The 20,356-nt window shown below is 38.7% G+C and overlaps 1 protein-coding gene across 3 annotated transcripts in view; it reads right to left on the bottom strand.

Moving 5' to 3' along the window:
- Positions 1-980: 980 nt before the first annotated feature.
- Positions 981-20,356, bottom strand: part of strbp (spermatid perinuclear RNA binding protein) — a 68,602-nt gene continuing 49,226 nt past the window's right edge. The window contains exons 11-18 of one of the 3 annotated variants that reach the window (XM_089020333.1): positions 18,343-18,426; positions 16,940-17,148; positions 15,424-15,576; positions 15,179-15,313; positions 13,531-13,713; positions 12,348-12,477; positions 11,307-11,363; positions 981-6,006 (exon numbers count right to left, since the gene is read on the bottom strand). In XM_089020333.1, coding sequence (XP_088876459.1) covers positions 5,912-6,006; positions 11,307-11,363; positions 12,348-12,477; positions 13,531-13,713; positions 15,179-15,313; positions 15,424-15,576; positions 16,940-17,148; positions 18,343-18,426 — 1,046 coding nt within the window. In that variant the 3' untranslated portion in view covers positions 981-5,911. Of the gene's footprint in view, positions 6,007-7,495; positions 7,950-11,306; positions 11,364-12,347; positions 12,478-13,530; positions 13,714-15,178; positions 15,314-15,423; positions 15,577-16,939; positions 17,149-18,342; positions 18,427-20,356 lie in introns of those variants that run through there. The other 2 variants (XM_089020335.1, XM_089020334.1) reach the window with 2 other exon arrangements.

Below are 20,356 nucleotides of genomic sequence, written 5' to 3'. Positions count from 1 at the left end.
TACATACACATACATACATATACATACATATACATACACATACATACATATACATACATATACATATATACACATACATACATATACATATATACACATACATACATATACACACACATATATATATATATATATATATATATATACACACACACATATATATACATATATATATATATATGTATATACACATATACAACTATACATAGATATACATATACGTATATACATATACACATATATATAAACAAATATATACATACATATAAACATAAATATACATATACATGTATATACATATACATGTATACATATATAAACTTATATATACATATATATAAACATATACATACAAAAACAATTCTCTTACATTCTTTTCTTGTTTCTTGTTTTAATGCAACTACTTGACAATTAACACACACAAATTCAAATAAAAATGAATCAGCACTTTCTCTCTTTTATTATTCACTCCCACAAGCATAAATGAAGTGACAAAGTGCAAAGCAGCACTGCTGTGAACGTTTTGCTACCAAACAGTGAACACAGCACAATCCCATCGCACACCACCTCCATTATTGTCTCCTTCGGCACATTCTCATAAATTAAGTCAACTCTGAGGATTAAATATCGCATATTTGCAGTTTCATAGGCAGCATCAGAAAAATGGTTATAGATTTATTTTTCACATATTTATTTATTTTATTTGTTATATTTTTTGTCAAAGGCTTTTCTTTTGAAAAAAAAAAAAAACAAAACAAAACAAAACATATTTACAAGCTCATAAGACACTAAATTTTGTCAAAATATTGGAAATAAAAACAGAAGAAAATAATAGTGATGCACCCAAATGTATGTAAATATATATATATATATATATATATATATATATATATATATATATATATATATATATATATATATATATATATATATATATATATATATATATATATATATATATATATATATATATATATACAGTAAAGTCTCGTTATATCGATATTCTCGGGAGTCGGAAAAAATATCGATATAACCGGACTACCGATATATCCGATCCTGCGGCATGTAAATTTTCTCCTTGCGTTCATAGAAATAGTATCGTAATAAGCAGTACTATCGATATAACCGATATCGATATAACGAGACTTTACTGTATATATATGCATGTGCATGTGTCCATATATTGTATAGGTTGTATTAATATGTTTTGTTTACTCTAGGAGTAAATACATTCTACTCTACAATCACAAGAACAACATCGTGTACATTCCCCAAAGTAAATGTTCCATACTTCCAAATATTGAACCTTGACCAGCAGGTATTTATGCAACAACATGCTTCATGTGTGTGTCTGGCTACATAGGTGTGTGTGTGTGTGCAGTGTGTAGATATACTCTCCAACACCCACCCCCAAACACACACATGGGAAAATGATATGATCCGCAGTTATTCTGGTCAACTGTGCAAGTGAAACGTGATGCCGCATCTATTTGCGATCTATTTCGACTGGCCAGCAAGGAGTCGGAAAACGCTCAGTGGTTACCAAAGTTGGCGACCGTGCGTGCTACTTTGACATGATCAGTGGCTGCATTTGAACGCACGAGAATACGTCCTTGTTCATTCTCGATAGCAAAAAAAATGTCGGTTACTATAAGCGGCTCCCCATTAAAGGACAACCGACACCCTCGGACAATTGTCCATAACTCGTAAAATGCCTTCAAATTACTTCTACTGAGCGCACTTTACAAGGATTCCACCGTGTATAGCTATATTTTACGTTTTAAGACTCGCACTGAATATTCAGGAAGTCTTGTTTTCGAGTTAATGACGATGCCTGACTTGATGTCATGTCAGGAACGCCCCTGACCGAGAAAGCGACACAATGCATTTTGGGTACTTTGTTTGGTCTGAAAACATCGTGTTGATCTGTGTTGATGGCGAAATTAGAAGGAAAACACTTAAATAACGCGATGGTGAATCGTTGTGTGTTGCACCAAGACTACTATTTGATACTAGTTGACACAAATTCCCATAATACAAATCAGCCCATTTCCAACAGAGCTTAGGCGCCATCTTGTGCATTTTCTGGGCGCTACATTAGAGTCCAGACGGCTCGAATTGATACGGAGGAACTTCTTCAATCGATTGCAAATATTCATGCTTTCCTCTTCACAACTATTTGAATCATATTCATAACTGGATGAGTAGCAAGTAGTCCCTGCGTGACGTCACGAACTGGGGGCGGGACTTTCTGAAAATCCTCAATTTGCAGCTCATTTTGTTGCAGTTTTAGCACACCAAGTCATTTTTATTGGTGCTTTGCATTTGACTAAAAAAATCAGCCTGCGTGTTTTGGGTATTTTAGATGCTATAAACCGTTTTTCTGATGTCAGTTAGGAAACAAAAAATGGTGTCGGTTGTCCTTTAAGCCGTTAATTTCAAAGAGCCGGTTTCTTAGAGCCGATTCGTTTGCAAATGATACATCACTTAAAATATTGTGACATTGCGCTCAGGGATTTTGTACTGAAAAGATTCCTTGGTGGATCTTAAACATTACCTGACCTTTTTTGCCCCTCCCCGCGCCCTCCTACCAAATTCGGAAATGGCAGTGAATGAGTTATAATAACATCAAAATGATCGTCTACTTCCAGTAAGAAATGCAACGTATCACATCCTGTCAAATGGAGAGTTACCTCATTAAATTGATTGGCATTGGACCGCTTGTATCAAAACATGTATCGACACATCTTATTGGATGGATAAATAGAGTGCATGGGTGACGGCTAGCGTGCGACTTTGGACCCCGGAGGCTAAATGAGGAGGTTGCTCACTGTCTGTCTCATTAATGGAGGCCATCTGGAGAGAGGGCAGAGGGGAGCCAGAAGGGAGGGCGGGGGGGCTGAAGTGGTAGAAAAGGTCAGGTTCCACAAAATCAAGTTCAAAGCTGTCCTCAACCTTGGCTTCTCGGTGCCAATCAGAAAAATAAATAAATTAATAATAAAATGAAAACCTGTTCATTGATTTGCCACAGACAAGCAATGTAAGATGTCCGACTTTCATGGGCCAATTGAAACCATCTACCAATGCTTGAACGTTTATAGGGCAGTTTTAAACCCGATCTGACCCTGGAGGTACTTTTGTACAGTGAGACCTCAACTTACAAACACCTTAACTTACAAACTTTTTGTCTTACAAATGTCAAATTTATGAAAATTAAACCTTATAATAAGCACTATTTTCATAATACACACCCACCACGGCTGGCGGAGTGATCTTCGGCGGAAGCACACAACCGAACAGCACCAGAGCATGCCTCACCTCAAAATGACACAGCACCGTGTCATTTTGAGGCAAACGTGCGGGGGGAATGTTGCACCCGAAAATGGCGACCAGCTCCCGTGAGGAATGAATCAGCCCGTTTTCGCAGGCTAATAAATTCCTTCCATGGAGCTTGGACGCCCTCTTCTGGCGGCTTTTGGGTGCAACATCAAGGTTTTCAGACAAACAGTACAGCAAAATACATTAACGTGATGGACTGCTACAATGTGTCTTTTTGTCGGTCGGGGGGGGGGGGGGGGGGGGTCCTTTAGTGACGTCACGTACGGACTCGTCACCAACTCAAAAACAAGACTTCCTGACTATTCAGCGCGAGTCTTAAAACGTAAAATATAGCTATATGCGGTGGAATCTTTGTAAAATACGCTCCGTAGAAGTCATTTGAAGTGATTTTACAAATTATGGACACAACTTGTCCGGAGACGTCGGTTGTCCTTTAAAAAACACACTCAATCTTCCCAAAAGTGTCCAAGTACAGCCACTGACCATTTTGCGTTTCGAGTATGTCCGTCTGTCCATTTCGATGCTAAAACGCTGTATTGACTGTGTATATAGTCCTAGAACTCAATAATCTGTGGATCCTGGAATTTGATTAAAATGACAAAAACCCTGGCACTGGAGTGGACACATTTTTTGCATGTCTGGCAGTGAATGAGATAATAATGCAACATAAACTCCTAATGACTTACTTTAACAAGCCTGATGTGCGACCAGTTCAATACCGAGTCATTCCGTGCTGCGACGTCTGGGTGTGCTTTTAGCGCATGAAGACGAGCGAGCTAAATTCCGCTCCAAGCTGACCGGACATGTTTCATAGATGAGTACACACAAACAAACAAACAAAGAGCATTCCCTGCCAGCGGTGAGGCTTCAGAAGATGTGCTTTCTCACAGAAAAGTGTATTTGTGTATCTACGTGCATGTGTGTGTGGTTGTCCGATTTGCTGATAAGAAGAAGTGAGCACCTCGTGGCATTAGGCTCAGATTGAAGTCACAGAAGGAAACGGGAGGAGCCTCGTTATTTTTTCTTAGAGTGTCGATTAATAAGAATAATGGCGAAAGATAATACAGTGATACCTCGGTTTACGAACCCCTTGGCTTACGAACTTTTCGGTTTACGAATGTTAAATTTATGAAAATGTAACCTTGGCACACAAACTATTTTTCGGGATACACACGGAGCTGCCACCAGTTCTCCTAAAAGAAAATGGCAGCCGGCTTGTTTTGGTCCTTTATTCCCCGCCCCCAGTCTTCGATTAAAGCCACGTGATTGGTCAAGAATGCAGCAGTGGGGGGAGGTGGTTTAAACATTAAAGAGACAGGCAGACGACAGTGAGAGAGTGACAAAATTGATAAAAAAAACAGTGAAATTTGGACTCGTTTCAACTTTGATAGTTCAAAGGCAGAGTGTAGACTGCAAGGTTAAAATTCCCATCAATCAGGCTCCACAAATATCCCGCACAAGCCATCTGTACACTTCATGCAAAAAGCTATCAACCAATAGCTATTTGCAACCAATTGATGAGGAACTAGGTAAAATTATCGCAGAGAAATCATCTACAAGTGATAAAAGATGCTGAAAGAAGAAGGCTACGTTCCTGTAGTGTTTCATGCTGATGAAACCGGCCACTTCATTCCATCAAGCAATCAACGACCATCACAAAGGTAAATTAAACAACTTTATTATACAGTACAGTTTATTTAGTTAATTATCATACCATAGCACATTTATTATTAATAAAATATTTTGTGTAGTTTTAAGTCTTAGAAAATTACAAAGCAGAAAATTATGTTTTATGGGGACCTGGGAACGGATTATTCTCATTTTAATGGTTTCTTATGGGAAATTAATTTTTGCGATACACACTTTTCGCCTTACACACTGTCTGGGAACCAATGAAGTTCGTAAGCCAAGGTATCACTGTATTGGTTTCTCGTGTATAGAAAACTGGAAGAAAGCTATAGTGCCTTATTTATTATTACACGTACATGTCACTGCGTCATCCTAAAATAATTATGAACAATAAGTTATCCTTTAAAATGTATTTACATAATTACATTGTGTTATTGTTGTTGTCAACACGCATTGTTTGTTGATATATAAGTTAAATATATATATATATATATATATATGTGTGTGTGTCATATCCACAAATACGCACACACAATTTGGATACAATCAAGGTGAGCTATTGCAACGCCGCGGAAAGTCGCCGGACATTCTTCTAGAAGAGAGGAGTTTGTGTGTATTGCTATTGCTTGATAGAGAAGCCCCCCCCCACCCCCCGGGGGGCGGTCACGCTTTTCTCGTCATATGCGAGTATTGCTTTTTGGGTCATGTCAACCCCTCCCCCACCCCATAATCCCATCCACCTCCTTGTTCTCCTCCTCCTAGACGAAAAGAGGACAAGTCACATTCTGCTGCCTGTTTAGAAATGCTAGTGCAGCAGGAAGAAGAGGAAGGCCACCCCGAAAAAAAGAAGAAAAAAAAAACAGGCAGGAAAGGTGAGCCGTCGCAGAGTAACGTGTGACCAGGTGAGAATAAAAAGGACGATCCGAAAAACCTGGCATCTCCTCTAGAAGTCAGAGAAGAGATCTTGGGGGCCCAGGTGGATGATGAAGGGTGCGAGGGTCCGTGGCTGGTAGAAAGGATTGTCTATGAAAAGACCCCCTGGAACGACATACACGTACACACACACAAAACACAGAATAGTGAAACATCTTGAGACTTTGGACCAGGAGGAATGTTAGGATGGCATTTATAGTGGCGACATTTCAAGGCCCACCCTCATCTCCCAAAAAAATAAAATATATAATTATATATTTTAGATACAATACAATACATTCTAATTTATATAACGGTTTCACAACAGTTGCAGCTGGAACAAAGAGCTTCACATAACAATCAACATAAAGCAATATATATATATATATATATATATATATATATACACACAGTAAAGTCTCGTTATATCGATATCGGATATATCGATAGTCCCGGTTATATCGATAATATTTCTATGCACGCACGGAGAAAACTACATGCAAACAGGGTCGGATATATCGATAGTCCCGGTTATATCGATATTTTTTCGGACTCCCTTGAATATCGATATAACGAGACTTTACTGTATATACACATACACACACACATATATATATATATTATATATATATACACACATACATTATATACATATATACATTATATATTTATATATATTGTGTGTGTGTGTATATATATATGTCTATATATACACACACACACACATAATACACACACTATATATATATATATATATATATATATACAAAATGTATTTTTATTATTTATTATTACTTTTTATATCATACGTCTATTTTATTTATTTCTATATTTACATATATATATATATACACATTATATATAAACAAATATATTAAAACAAATAAATAAACAAATAATTAAATAAATACATGTCAATATTTTGCAAGGTGACATTTTATCCATTTAAATTTAAAAAAGCTCTAATGGAATTTGGGTGTGATCATTTTAAATATCAATAAATATAAATAGATTAAAATATGGAAATGGAATGACAGTTTTTAACCATGTTGCTCTTGTTTGTCTCGTAGCAAACAACAACTTACACTCACATTCGAACCCGAACTCATTTCAGTCCTCACTGAAGCTAACAATTCCTTTCATATTTTGCAATGTTACAAAAGGAAGGCAAAATAATCCGTTCGGCAATAAAAGTTGTGTGGAGTGTTCCGATATAAATGTCATAACTGAAATCAGGAACAAATGCATTAAGTATTCAGAACCGCCAGTGACTTGGCATTTGCCACTGCTGTTACTGCAAAGAAAAAAAATGACAATCCCAAACACACACACACCAGCCTGACGCTCACTTGCTGCGATGCCCCGCGTGGGACACCTGGCAAGTATTAATCCATGAGAGGTAATGAGATCGTGCAGCTGAATACGCAATGTGGGATTGGACTAAAAACCGCAAAAATGGTTCCATCTCTGTCAGCTCGCTGAATGGGATGTCATGGGATTAACGTAAAAGATTGAAATTCCCCACGCATGTACTAGGCAGGAGTATCACCGATTAAGAATGAATTATGTGGCTGTCATTAGACCTCATTTGTCTGCACAAACAAAACAAACAAAAAAATCAATTACTCCAGTCAGCATTCCTCTTTTATAGGAAATAAACTTTATTCCACATGATTCTTCCAAAACAACCCTTCACAAAATCATCATTTTATATTTTACAGAGAATACGTGTGACGTATTGCAAATGTAAGCACACCCCCTTCCTTCTCTCTGGCAAAGAACAACAACAGATATAATTTAGAATGAACGAAAAATACAAATTCACAGTATAAATCCTTCAAGTTTTCAACTTCAAAAGTTAAACCTGCAGTATGTTTTGGGGGAATAACAATAACAACAATAATGTACAAAAAAAAATGGCAATTTTGCATCTTGAGCGTGTATAGACAGAAAAAGGCAGAAAAACAATGTTTGGTTTACGCGTCTGCTGGTCTAAAAGAAGTGGTAGTGGGGGACGGGGTAGGCGGGTACTTTCATGACGGGCAACAGAAGCATTCTCTTGGGTAAACCTGAAAGGGGAACACATGAGAAGAGCTCGACGTGAGTGAGCGTCAAAGCCAACGTAGGTCGGAGACGTCCGTGGTTGAGTAGGCCTTGCCGGCAGGTAGCGGGAGGTTAGTGGCGGCGCATCCCCAAGCGGCGGAAAGCAGGGCGAGGTGGTTGGGGGTTAAAGTTGAGAATGGCAAAGATCAAAGTGTTTCTTCGTGCGAGCGACTCAGCAGGCTCAGGAGCGCAATCCTAATTTTCACCGCCGTCAACTCGTCGGCGGATAGTGAAATTGACTTCCTGTCCAACTCGGACATCATCACGGCGATGGTCGTCCGACGTGCGCGCGGTTTGAAGGCTACGTGACGCTAGCACCTTTCAAAAGTTCAAAATGAGACGTGATGAAGGTTGACAAAACGACTCGAAAAAGGAAAAAAAAATCAATCGCCAGTGATTTCGCTGCTATCAAAAGTTCAAAAATGAATCAGTAAAAAGGAGGATTGTATTTTTGCCAGTGTGGATTTTTATCACCTTTTGTTTTAGGGCTTATTATTATTATCATTATTATTATTATTACAATCATCATTATTATCATGATCATTATTATTATTATGATGATCATCATTATCATTATTGTCATTATCATCATCATCATCATATCATCATTATCATTTCATCATCATTATTATCATCATTATCATCATCATTAAAATCATCATTATTATCATCATTATTATTATCATCATTACCATCAGCATTACAATCATCATTATTATCATCATTACAATCAGCATTACAATCATTATCATATTATCATTATCATTATTATCAGTATCATTATTGTCATCATTATTCTCATTACGATTATCCTTATTATCATCATTATCATTATCATCATTATCATCATTATTAGCATCATTATTATAATCATTACAATCATCATTATTTTTATTATCATCATTATTATCATCATCACTATCAGCATTACAATCATCATTATTATCATATTATCATTATTATTGTTATTATTATTATCATTACTATCATCAGGAACATCATCATTATTATCATTATCATCATTATTATAATCATTATTATCAACATTATGACTATCATTATTACACTGGACCTTAGCAAGGGGTAGTGGCACAACTGTATCAGCACATGCATGCTAGCATCTCATCGACGGTTTATTTCGAAGCAATGCTAGCAAGCTACATCCTGCTTCTTGGAGTGCGACGCCATCAGAAAAGGAAACTGAATTCTAAATCCCTGAACAAAAAAAAAAAAAAAATCAAGCCCAATGCCAAGTCATAACCAAGGCTTCCTAACTCGAGTGCGGCGTCTTACGAGCGTATCTCTATTCTCTACACGAGTGCAACGAGGCCCGAGGAAATAATTAGCAACTCTAACGCGACGACGGTGGCCTGCTCCACTCAGTAGCTCGCACTCGACTAATCGACGGTAAACAAAAAAGATGACAGCAGCGCAGACCCAAAATAGCTCCAACCATTAGTCGGTTATGTGCTGTCACTTGCTTCTACCTGCCTCAATGTTGACTTTTGTTACGCAAAAAGGCATAACTGCATTTCTTAAATCTATTTGCTATCTGGCTATCTAGCTATTAGATACATAGCTATCTTGCCGGCTATCTAGCGAGCTAGCTAGTTGCTACATAGCTATCTCGCCGGCTATCTAGCTAGCTATTAGCTAGCTATCTATTAGTTATATAGCTATCTAGCTGGCTATATAGCTACCCAGCTAGCTATGTATTAGCTATCTATTAGCTAGCTAGCTAGCTTTATGCCGCTGCTCACCCACAGAAAAACGTATCCTGTGACTGTAAAGTGACCTTGAGAGTTTTGAAAGGCGCTTATTAAAAGTATTATTATTATAAAAAGTATTATTATTAATATTATAAAATGTTCCATCTCAGAGTCAAGTAAACAAGCAGGAGCGAGTGGATAAATATTAGACATCACAGCCCAAAAAATATGAAATAATATGATGGAAAAACAGCAGGTGCAGTGGTAGTGGTTTAAATGGATTTTCTAGCTACAACGGACTCAACAGCGCCTCCGGTGGTTGAAGCCAAGTCATACAGTCACCATTGTTTCATCATTTCATTTCATCGATTACTGCACCCATCGCGACTTCCTATACCTTGTCTTGGAGATCATATATTTGAAGATAAGCTGCGGCGGGGCTTTAATTTCCCTTTAAGATTCATAAAGTCCCTTTTTGATCTACAAAGTCAGACGGCGGCGCTTGGCTGAAGATCAAGTGGCGAGTGGACACTGAGCTAAAGGGCATATTTCTTTTGAAGATCTAACACACCAAAACGCCAAATACGCACACGCCGGACAGAAAGCTAACAGTCCCTGGATCGACATTTAATCAATTGGTCCAAGTTGAAAAAGTTCAAAAGGAGAGTTGAGATGTTAAAGGACAACGAACGTCTCCGGACAAGTTGTGTCTATAATTTGTAAAATGGGTTCAAATGACTTCTACTGAGCGTATTTTACAAAGATTCCACCGCATATAGCTATATTTTACGTTTTAAGACTCGCGCTGAATGTTCTGGTAAGTCTTGTTTTTGAGTTGGTGATGAGTCCCTATGTGACGTCACTGAAGGAACGCCCCTGACCGAAAAAAAACACATTGTAGCAGTCCTTCCATCACGTCAATGTATTTTGCTGTACTTGTTTGGTCTGAAAACCTAGTATTGCACCAAAAAGCCGCCAGAAAAGGGCGACCAAGCTCCATGGAAGGAATTTATCAGCCTGTGGAAACGGGCTGATTCATTCCTCACAACAGCTCAGTGGCCATTTTCTGCCTCTTTTTGGGTGAGACATTTCCCCCCAATGTTGCCTCAAAATGGCACGGAATAAATTCTTTAATCGATTGCAAACATGTATGCTTTCCTCTTCAGAACTATTTGAATCATATTCATAACTAGATGTGTAACAAGAAAGCATATTCTCTGAATCTGAAGCCATTGTTTTGATTCTCCAACAATGCAAGACGTCTTGGCGTGACGTCACGAACTGGGGGCGGGACTTTCTGAAAATGCCCAACTCGCAGCTAAATTTTTTGCAGATTTTGGACACTTTAAGTCATTTTTATTGGTGTTTTGCATTTGACTAAAATATCATACTGCATGCTTTTGGGTATTTTAGATGCTATAAAACGTTTTTCTGATGTCAGTTAGGAAACAAAAAAGTGACGTCGGTTGTCCTTTAAGAGTCAAAGGCAGATGAGGAGAAAACCTTTGAACTGTGAGAATGATTGCAGATGCTGTTGAGTGAAACGACTCAATATTGAAAGCGACAGAGAGAAGTTAGCGTTGCAATTGCAGGAAAGGATAAAACCTTACGTACCGTACGCTGGGGCAGCTGCGGCTGCGGCCGGGCTGTAGGCGTAGGGTGTTCCGAAGCCTGTTTACGAGTCGACGAAAAGGATCAGATCGCACACTTGCACAAACTGATTTCAATCGATACGGAGTAAAGTGATACCTTGGCTTACTCACTTAATTGGTTCCCAGACAGAGTGTGTGTCAGGTGAAAAGTGTGTATCCCAAAAATAAATTTCCCATAGGAAACCATTAAAAGGAGAATAATCCATTCCCAGGTCCCAATAAAACATAATTTTCTACTTTCTGATTTTCTAAGACTTAAAACTACACAAAATATACAAAACATGATTTTATGTAGAATAAATGTGCTATGGTATTAGAATTAAATAAACTGTATTGTATAATGAAGTTGTTTTATTTACCTTTGTGATGGTCGATGGAATGGAGTGGCCATCAGCATTAAACACTTGAGGAACGTAGCCTTCTTCTTTCACCATCTTGAGGAATGATCCTTGTAGGTTCTTTCTCTGTGATCATTTTACCTTGTTTCTCATCAATTGTGTTCTGTTTAGCTGGGTTGCTAGCTTTTTGAATCAAGTGTACAGATGGCTTGTGCGGGTTATTGGTGGAGCCTGATTGATGGGAATTTCAACCTTGCAGTCTACACTCTGCCTTTGAACTATCAAAGTTGAAACAAGTCCAAATTTCACAGTTTTCTATCCATTTTCTCACTCTCTCTCTGTCGTCTGCCTGTTTCTTTACTGTTTAAACCACCTACCCTCAATGCTGCATTCTTGACCAATCACGTGGCCTTAAACTGAAGACTGGGGGCGGGGAATAGAGGACAAAAAAAAGTCGGCTGCCATTTTCTTGTTAGGAGAACGGGCTCGTTCGCGAACGACATCACTCATTGTGGCGCGCCGTGTGTATCCCAAAAAATAGTTCGTATGCCAAGGTAAAATGTTCATAAATTTAATGTTTGTAAACTGAAAAGTTCGTAAGCCAAAGGGGTTCGTAAACCCAGCTATCACTGTAATAAGCAACCCAGAAAAAACAAAAGACTTGCCTGGCGTTACGTATCCTGGCGCCGCGGCGCTGACAAAAGCTCCTCGCGCCAGGGCCGCTCGTCCTCGTCCTTGGGCTACCTGAGCCGCTACGGCCGAGGCCGCTGCCGCCGCAGCCAGAGCTCCTTTTGTCTGAGTGGCGGGACACAATGGAGATTTCATGGAGAATTAGCTTTCACGTAAACAAAAGAGCGCCGGCATTTGCCAATTAGAGAGCGCCAACGGCAGAACGGCGGTACAACGGCCCGCTTTATGGACGCCTCATCTGTGAGCTACAGTAAATTGTGAGTTAAGGGTGCGATCACGCTGAGCTAAACGCATTGGACTATCACAGCGATTTCCGTTCACCGCGCTGCGCGAGATGATCAGTTTTGCAGGGGGAAATTATGCAATTTTACTAAACGGCAGTGAAATACAGTGATACTTTGGCTTACGAACTTAATTGGTTCCCAGACAAAGTGTGTAAGGTGAAAAGTGTGTATCCCAAAAATTAATTTCCCATAGGAAACAATTAAAATGATAATAATCTGTTCCTAGGTCCCCGTAAAACATAATTTTGTACTTTCTAATTTTCTAAGCCTTAAAACTACACAAAGGGCCTAACTCTCTCTCTCTGTCTGCAGCGTTCTTGACCAATCACGTGCGGCTTTAAGACTGGAGGCGGGGAATAAAGGACAAAAAAAGTCTGCTCCCATTTCCTTGTTAGGAGAACGGGCTCGTTCGTGAACGACACTTCACTCATTGTGGCGCTCCGTGTGTACCCCCAAAAAATAGTTCGTATGCCAAGGTTAAATTTTCACCGATTTACAGTTTGTAAACTGAAAAGTTCGTAAGCCAAGGGGTTCGTAAACTGAGGTATCACTGTAATCACATGTTTTCTGTGTAAGCTTTCAGTGATACAGGAGTGGTCCATCGATGAAAAGGTTTCTTCAGCCGTCATCTGTACTTCTTTGAAGGTGTTAGACGTTTCGCTTCTCATCCGAGAAGCTTCGTCAGCGAACTAAACTTCCAGAGCTACCAGCAAAATTTTGGTTCGCTGACTAAGCTTCTCGGTTGAGAAGCAAAACTACCAAGACCAAGACATACAGATGATGGTTGAAGAAACCTTTTCATCGAATAATATCATTTGGGTATCGGAAATGGTATTTGTGGTTGTAATAGATGATGCAATAACCTTTCACGAACCGATTTGGCTGTTGAGGTCATCCAAGGTTGTGCAATCCTGACCTGAGGCAGCAGCTTCTTCTTCTTGTTTGCAGCCGCGTTGGGACCGGAGAAGAGTTTATCCAGGGCGGCCAAAGCCGCGCTGGCCTTTGCTACTTTTTTGTTGGGGCCCGCCCCACGGAATTTCTGTCCGTCCACCTCTACCTGGCGTACACAGAGACTTAGAATCAGCGCTTAGTTTCACGTCAAAGCTAATTATTACCCAGTTTCCAAACAAGCAACCGGCCACTCAAGTTTGGTCTGAAGGAGCAGGCCCACTTGCTTAGCGATGCCCTGCTGTCAAAACAGGCACGCTAATCAATCAGCAGAGCAACGGAGCATTGAGGCATGTCAGAAAACAGCACGCCTCACTGACAGCGACTTCTCACTCCATGAAAAGAACTTGACTGATTGACCACGTGAGGGAAGAATTGCTTCCTCCGTGCGTGTGTGTGTAGTATAACACTTTATGAGCTAATTCAGCGCTAGTACGAGCTCGTCTTTGACCTTCATCCTTGTGTTTCATTTCTATCCCCATCTGAGGCCTATTGATGACCATGCGATAAGCCTTAGTGAGCAAGCAAGCAAGCAAGAAAACAAACAAACAAAAATGGATACTAATGAGGATAAAGTGGTCTGGAAAACGGCTGAATGGATAAAAGGATAAACAAATAAATGGATAAATAAATAAATAAATAAATAAATAAATAAATAAATAAAATAAATGTATGAATAAATTAATTAAAATTTGTCAAAAATAAAAATGGATACATGGATACTAATGAGGATAAAGTGGTCTGAAGAATTTATGTATGGATATATGGATAAACAAATAAATGGATAAATGAGCAAATCCATAACGGATAGACAAATAATTGGATAAATAAATAAATAAATGGTGGAATCATACTCATGAGGATAAAGTGGTCTGAAAAGTGGATGGATGGATAAATGGACAAATAAATAAACGGATAAATAAATGAATAATGGGTAAGAAATAAAAATAAATAAATACATATCAATAAATATGTAGAAATGGAAAATAATGAGAACGAAGTGGTCTGGAAAATGGATGGATGGATAAATGGATAAACAAATAAATGGGCAAATAAATAAACAATGGATAACTAACTAACTAAAACTAAATAAATAAATAAATTAATAAAATAATAAATACATCAATAAATGGATACAAATGAGAACAAAGTGGTCTGGAAAATGGATGGATGGATAAATGGATAAACAAATTAACAGATACATAAATACACAAACAATGGATAAATAAATAAATAAATAAATAAATAAATAAATAAATAAATGAATAAATGAAGACGAATGGATACGAATGAGGATAAAGTAGTCTGGAAAATGGATGTATGCATGTAAATGCAAATAAACGGATGAATAAATAATGAATAATAAATAAATAAATAAATAAATGCATATAAACACATTTGGAAGCTAATCTGCTAATAGCATATTCGGTTTAAAAATTTGTACCTGAGAGATCAAGTTTCCCCCCCCCCCAAATAATTCATCAAGCAACCAGTTAAGAGTGAAAACACAATTTTGCAACCCTCGTTGTACGGGTCCTCCTTCAATCAGGCGCTCTCTTGCAAAGGACACGCACCTCCATGACAAAGCGCTTATCGTGACTGCCTCCGCTTTCCGAGATGAGCTCATACTTGAGACCTCGCCTTTTCTCGTTCAGCTCCATGACAGGGTTCTTCCCGCTCGCCGTCAGTATGGGGCCCTGAGTTCGCACCTGAGGGTGTTACGCACACATCTTAAGGAGAGATGGCGGCGTGATTGCGATGGTGATGTCATCAACAAGCTTTCCCCGGTGACCGCTTCGGCGTTGCTTTCAAAGCCCACCTCCAGCGTGTTGGAGCTGTCCGAGGAGTGTGATGCGTTATTGCTCGTGTGCGAGGACGTCTCGCTCTTGCCTTCCCCGTCGGACTTCTCGTCCGAGCTCATTGGGTCGAGGTCCGAGTCAAAACCGGTAGGGTAGCCCATCGCCTGGAGAACCTGTAAATGATAGGAAGACAGTAATCTTAAAGGACAACCGACGTCACTTTTTTGTTTCTTAACTGACATCAGAAAAACGTTATCTAAAACGGTGTCTAAAATACCCAAAACACACAGTATGATTATACAAATGCAAAACACCAATAACAATGAGTTAAAGTGTCCAAACTCTGCAAAAAAATGAGCTATGAATTGGGCATTAAGTTTTTATGCGGTTTATGCGATGACATAGTTAAAAAGTTGTTTTCTAGACTTTGAACGGATTAAGATTTTTTTACATTGATTTTAATGGAAAGTGCTGTTTCGGTTTTTGAACAAATCGGTTTTCGAACAGGTTTCTGAAACGGATTATGGTCAAAAACCAAGGTATCACTGTACAGCAAAATACATTGACGTCATAAAGGTACAATGTGTCTTTTTTTCGGTCAGGGCGTTCCTTTAGTGACGTCACGTACGGACTCGTCACCAACTCAAAAACAAGACTTCCTGAATATTCAGCGCGAGTCTTAAAACGTAAAATATAGCTATATGCGGTGGAATCTTATTAAAATACGCTCAGTAGAAGTCATTTGAAGCCATTTTACAAATTATGGACACAACTTGTCCGGAGATGTCGGTTGTCCTTTAAAAAAAACTAGATTAAAGGAAAAAACATAGCGAAAGGTAATAAAAGGTGTTACTTTCTGTTTTGGTAAATGTCATACATTTGATATCATGAAAAATAACTGCATTTGTGTCGGAAAATGAAACCTATAGTCCAGAGGCCAATGGACCATGATTAGGCTTCGAATGAAATTGCCTTGACCAACTAAGTCGACAACAGCCTCCATCTCCTCCTGGTTTTAAGCAGAGAGGGAGGAAAAAAGACCCACTGGGTGAGTGTGTTTACTGATGAAGAGATCATACGGTCAAAACATGATGCAGAGAGAGAGAGAGAGACAGAGAGAGAGAGACAGAAAGAGAGGATGAGAAGAGAAAACAGAGAGACGGGGAGAAAGCCTTTTATGGGAATGAAGCAGTGAGCGGATTATCCCCGCTCTTTGCTCCGGAGATCCTTTTTGTTCACGACCACTTTAGGATTACATGGATTTGCCCACCTCAACACACACACATTGAAAACCTATATTAAAAAAAATAAAATAACATCATAGAAGGTCTGTTTGGGAACGAACAGCAGAAAAACTAAACAAACAAGTAACTAAAAAATACAGAAAAATAAATACAATAAATCAAAAAATACAACAAAATAAGTAAAAAGAAATATAATAACAACAACAAAAAACAAAAACAAAACAACGCAAAATTGAATAAAATAGAATACACTAGAAAAAAATAGAATAAAATAAAATAACAGTTTTGTTACCTTGACAGCAACATGGAGCTTGGCGGTCTTCTTGGAGGAACCCGACGCTTCATAGATGCTCCCATCCAGGTCTACGGACATTGTGAAAACGGGGGCGTGTATCGGACCCGATTGGGAGAGGAGGCGATACTGCAGACCCGGACGGATCTGGTTCAACCGCATCAGGGCGTTCATTGGCTGGTTGGAGTCGATGGCTTTGCTGTCCAGAACTGAGACAACAACAAAAAAAAATGGGTGTGAACACACCCGCGTTACATATCGATACGACCTGATATGAAAATGTGAGCGGTTATATACTTCAATTTTCAGACTATTATCCATTTCTTTTTGAAACAACTAAAATCTGCTTGATCGCGGCTTGGAATTGAAGCGGATTTACAGTACGTGTGACATTTTCTTTTCCTCCATGTATGCTACAGCTTCATATTTGTTTTCAACATTTAGCGTGTAGCAGACGTGCACATTTCACCATGATGTCCCTGATCCACTGGTGAAAAGGACACTTTGAGCCTCTCTTTCATCTACAACTGCTTCATGCAACAAAGAGGGTGCAGAAAGTGCTTAAGATTGAATGACTGAGTCGTTGTGTCATATTTTTTTTTGTTCTTTTGAAATCAAGATGGCGAGTGGCTATCTTTACAGCAACTCCTGTAGTTTAGTTTTCATCTACTTCTTCCTTTCCTTTTCTCTTCCTTTCATTACTTTGCTGCTGTAAAATGTTAATTTCTCCACTGCGAGACTAATAAAGGCAATGTGACTGTAAAGTGTCCTTGAGAGTTTTGAAAGGTGCTTATAAATGAAATTATTATTATTATTATTATCATTAGCATTATTACCATTAGCATTATTATCATTAGCACTATTATTATTAATATCATAATAATAATAATAATAATGATTATAAAATAATATTATGAAATAATAATAATAATAATAATAATAATTATTATTATTATTATTCAATCCATTGCTATTGTTTTCTAGCAAGTTGCATCTAGTCGAGCATCATCATATCCCAAAACGTTCAGTGCAACTTATTTTTCATGGAAGCAGTTAGAAAACAAAAAACAAAAGCCTGTCTGCCTGCGACGGAAACAGTTTTATCTTCTCGACAGAGGACAGACGGCGGGCTGGTAGAGTGCCCTGGTAAAACGCTGCCAATCGATATTATTGATCAGCAGGCCAGAGATGTAAGGTGGCTAAAAATAAAAAAGGGAAGAGAAAAGAGGCAGACGGGCAGAAGGACGGAAAGAAAAAAAAAAAAGCAATGTTTTTGCAGCTTTTTTTTTTTTTTTTTTTATGCCAGGGCCAAGAGGATGTGCAAGCAATATGCCAGGGCCAAGAGGATGTTTATTCATCTCGAAAGCAAAACAAGGAATCACGCCATCCCCTCCATCGCTCACCTCTCCTCAGATTCCGCTTCATCTTCTTGATGAGGTCTTTGTCGTCCATCATTCCCTCATCATATGGCCTTTTCAGACCCAAGCCTGGAAGGAGAACAGGACACATTACTTCATCCTTCCGCAAAAAAAAAAATACTACACGCGTTTGATGTGAAGGTCAATGCAATTACACCAGCTGTAAACTGCCAAAACTATGATTGAGTAGCTACATGGTGGAAATAAACAGAAATATGAAGCCTGGCAATAATATTGATGGTGCTATCAGAGCTGAATGGGGGTTGGGGGTTCCAAAAAAGGTCAGGTGATGTTTGAGATCCACCATGGAATCTTTTCAGTACAAAACCCCTGAGTGCGATGTCTCAATATTTTAAAGGACAACCGACGTCTCCGGACAAGTTGTGTCCATAATTTGTAAAATGGCTTCAAATTCTACTGAGCGTATTTTACAAAGATTCCACCAACATATAGCTATATTTTACGTTTTAAGACTAGCGCTGAATATTCCCTTGTTTTTGAGTTGGTGACGAGTGCGGACATGACGTCACTGAAGGAACGTCCCTGACCGTAAAAAAGACGCATTGTAGCAGTCCTTCCATCAATATATTTGGGAATGGCGCTCTGTCATATTTTCAATTCCCAAATAAATTCGCGAATGGCAGTGAATGAGTTAAGATACCCGATTTTAAATAGTTAAAAAAAAAAAGCTTAATATGTCTCCTTTAAAGGACAACCGACGGACAACCGACGTCTCCGGACAAGTTGTGTCCATAATTTGTAAAATGGCTTCAAATGACTTCTACTGAGCGTATTTTACAAAGATTCCACGGCATATAGCTATATTTTACATTTTAAGACTCACACTGAATATTCAGGAAGTCTTGTTTTTGAGTTGGTGACGAGTCCTCACCCTACGTCACTGAAGGAACGCCCCTGACTGAGAAAGGACATACCTTGCATCACCTCAATGCATTTTGCGGTACTTTGTTTGGTCTGAAAACTTCGTGTTGATCCGTTTTGATGGCGAAATTAGAAGGAAAACACATAAATAACGTGATGGTTGTGTGTTGCGCCAAGACTTCTACAGTGTATTTGATGTTTGCTTACAAAACGTCCCAGGAGACAATTTACACGGCGCTTTGTCGCCCTCTTCTGCCTTTTTTGGGTACGGTGAGTACGAAGGAGTTTGTCACTACATATCTCTCCAGATGCAACAAAATGAGACGGAAGGACTTCTTTAATGCATTGCAAACATGTATGCTTTCCTCTTCAGAACTATTTGAATCATATTCATAACTGGATGAGTAACAAGAAAGCATATTCTCCGAATCTGAAGCCATTGTTTTTATTCACCAGCAATGCAAAACGTCTTGGGGTGACACCACGAACAAGTGGACACATTTTTCTAGCTAGCTCTTTAGCTATCTATATGCTATGTATTAGCTATCTATTAGCTATCTGCTCGCTGTCTAGCTATCTAACTAGCTATCTATTTACTTTATGCTACTTCCGGGTTGAGTGAACGCGGGCGTCTGTAGCTGCCGCTGCTCACCCGCAGAAAAAATATCCCGCGTTTGTAAAGTGTCTTGAGAGTTTTGAAAGGCGCTTATAAATGAAATGTATTATTATTATTATTATTGTTGATGATGATGATGACTATTATTATTAGCTATCCAGCTATCTAGCTAGCTATTTATTAGCTAGCTAGCTTTATATCTATTTGAGTTATTTCCGGGTTGAATGAACACTGGCGTGTGTGGCTGCCACTGCACACCCACGGAAAAACTTATCCTGTCAAGTGACCTTGAGCGTTTTGAAAGGCGCTGATAAATGAAATGTATTATTATTATTATTATTATTATTATTATTATTATTATTATTATTATTGCACATTGTCTGGCAGTGAATGAATTAATTTTAAGATGCAAAAAAAAAACTGAGAAGCGATATGGGAGCCGAAAGAGTGAGCCGATCCAAAAGAACCGGCTCTCTAAAAAGAGCCGAAATTCCCATCACT

Source organism: Hippocampus bargibanti, linkage group LG18 (assembly GCF_051943395.1).
Source record: "Hippocampus bargibanti isolate YZ-2025 linkage group LG18, ASM5194339v1, whole genome shotgun sequence".
Classification (NCBI taxonomy): domain Eukaryota; kingdom Metazoa; phylum Chordata; class Actinopteri; order Syngnathiformes; family Syngnathidae; genus Hippocampus; species Hippocampus bargibanti.
The sequence above is the reverse complement of the archived record's forward strand: the minus strand, read 5'-3'. Positions and strand labels throughout refer to the sequence as shown.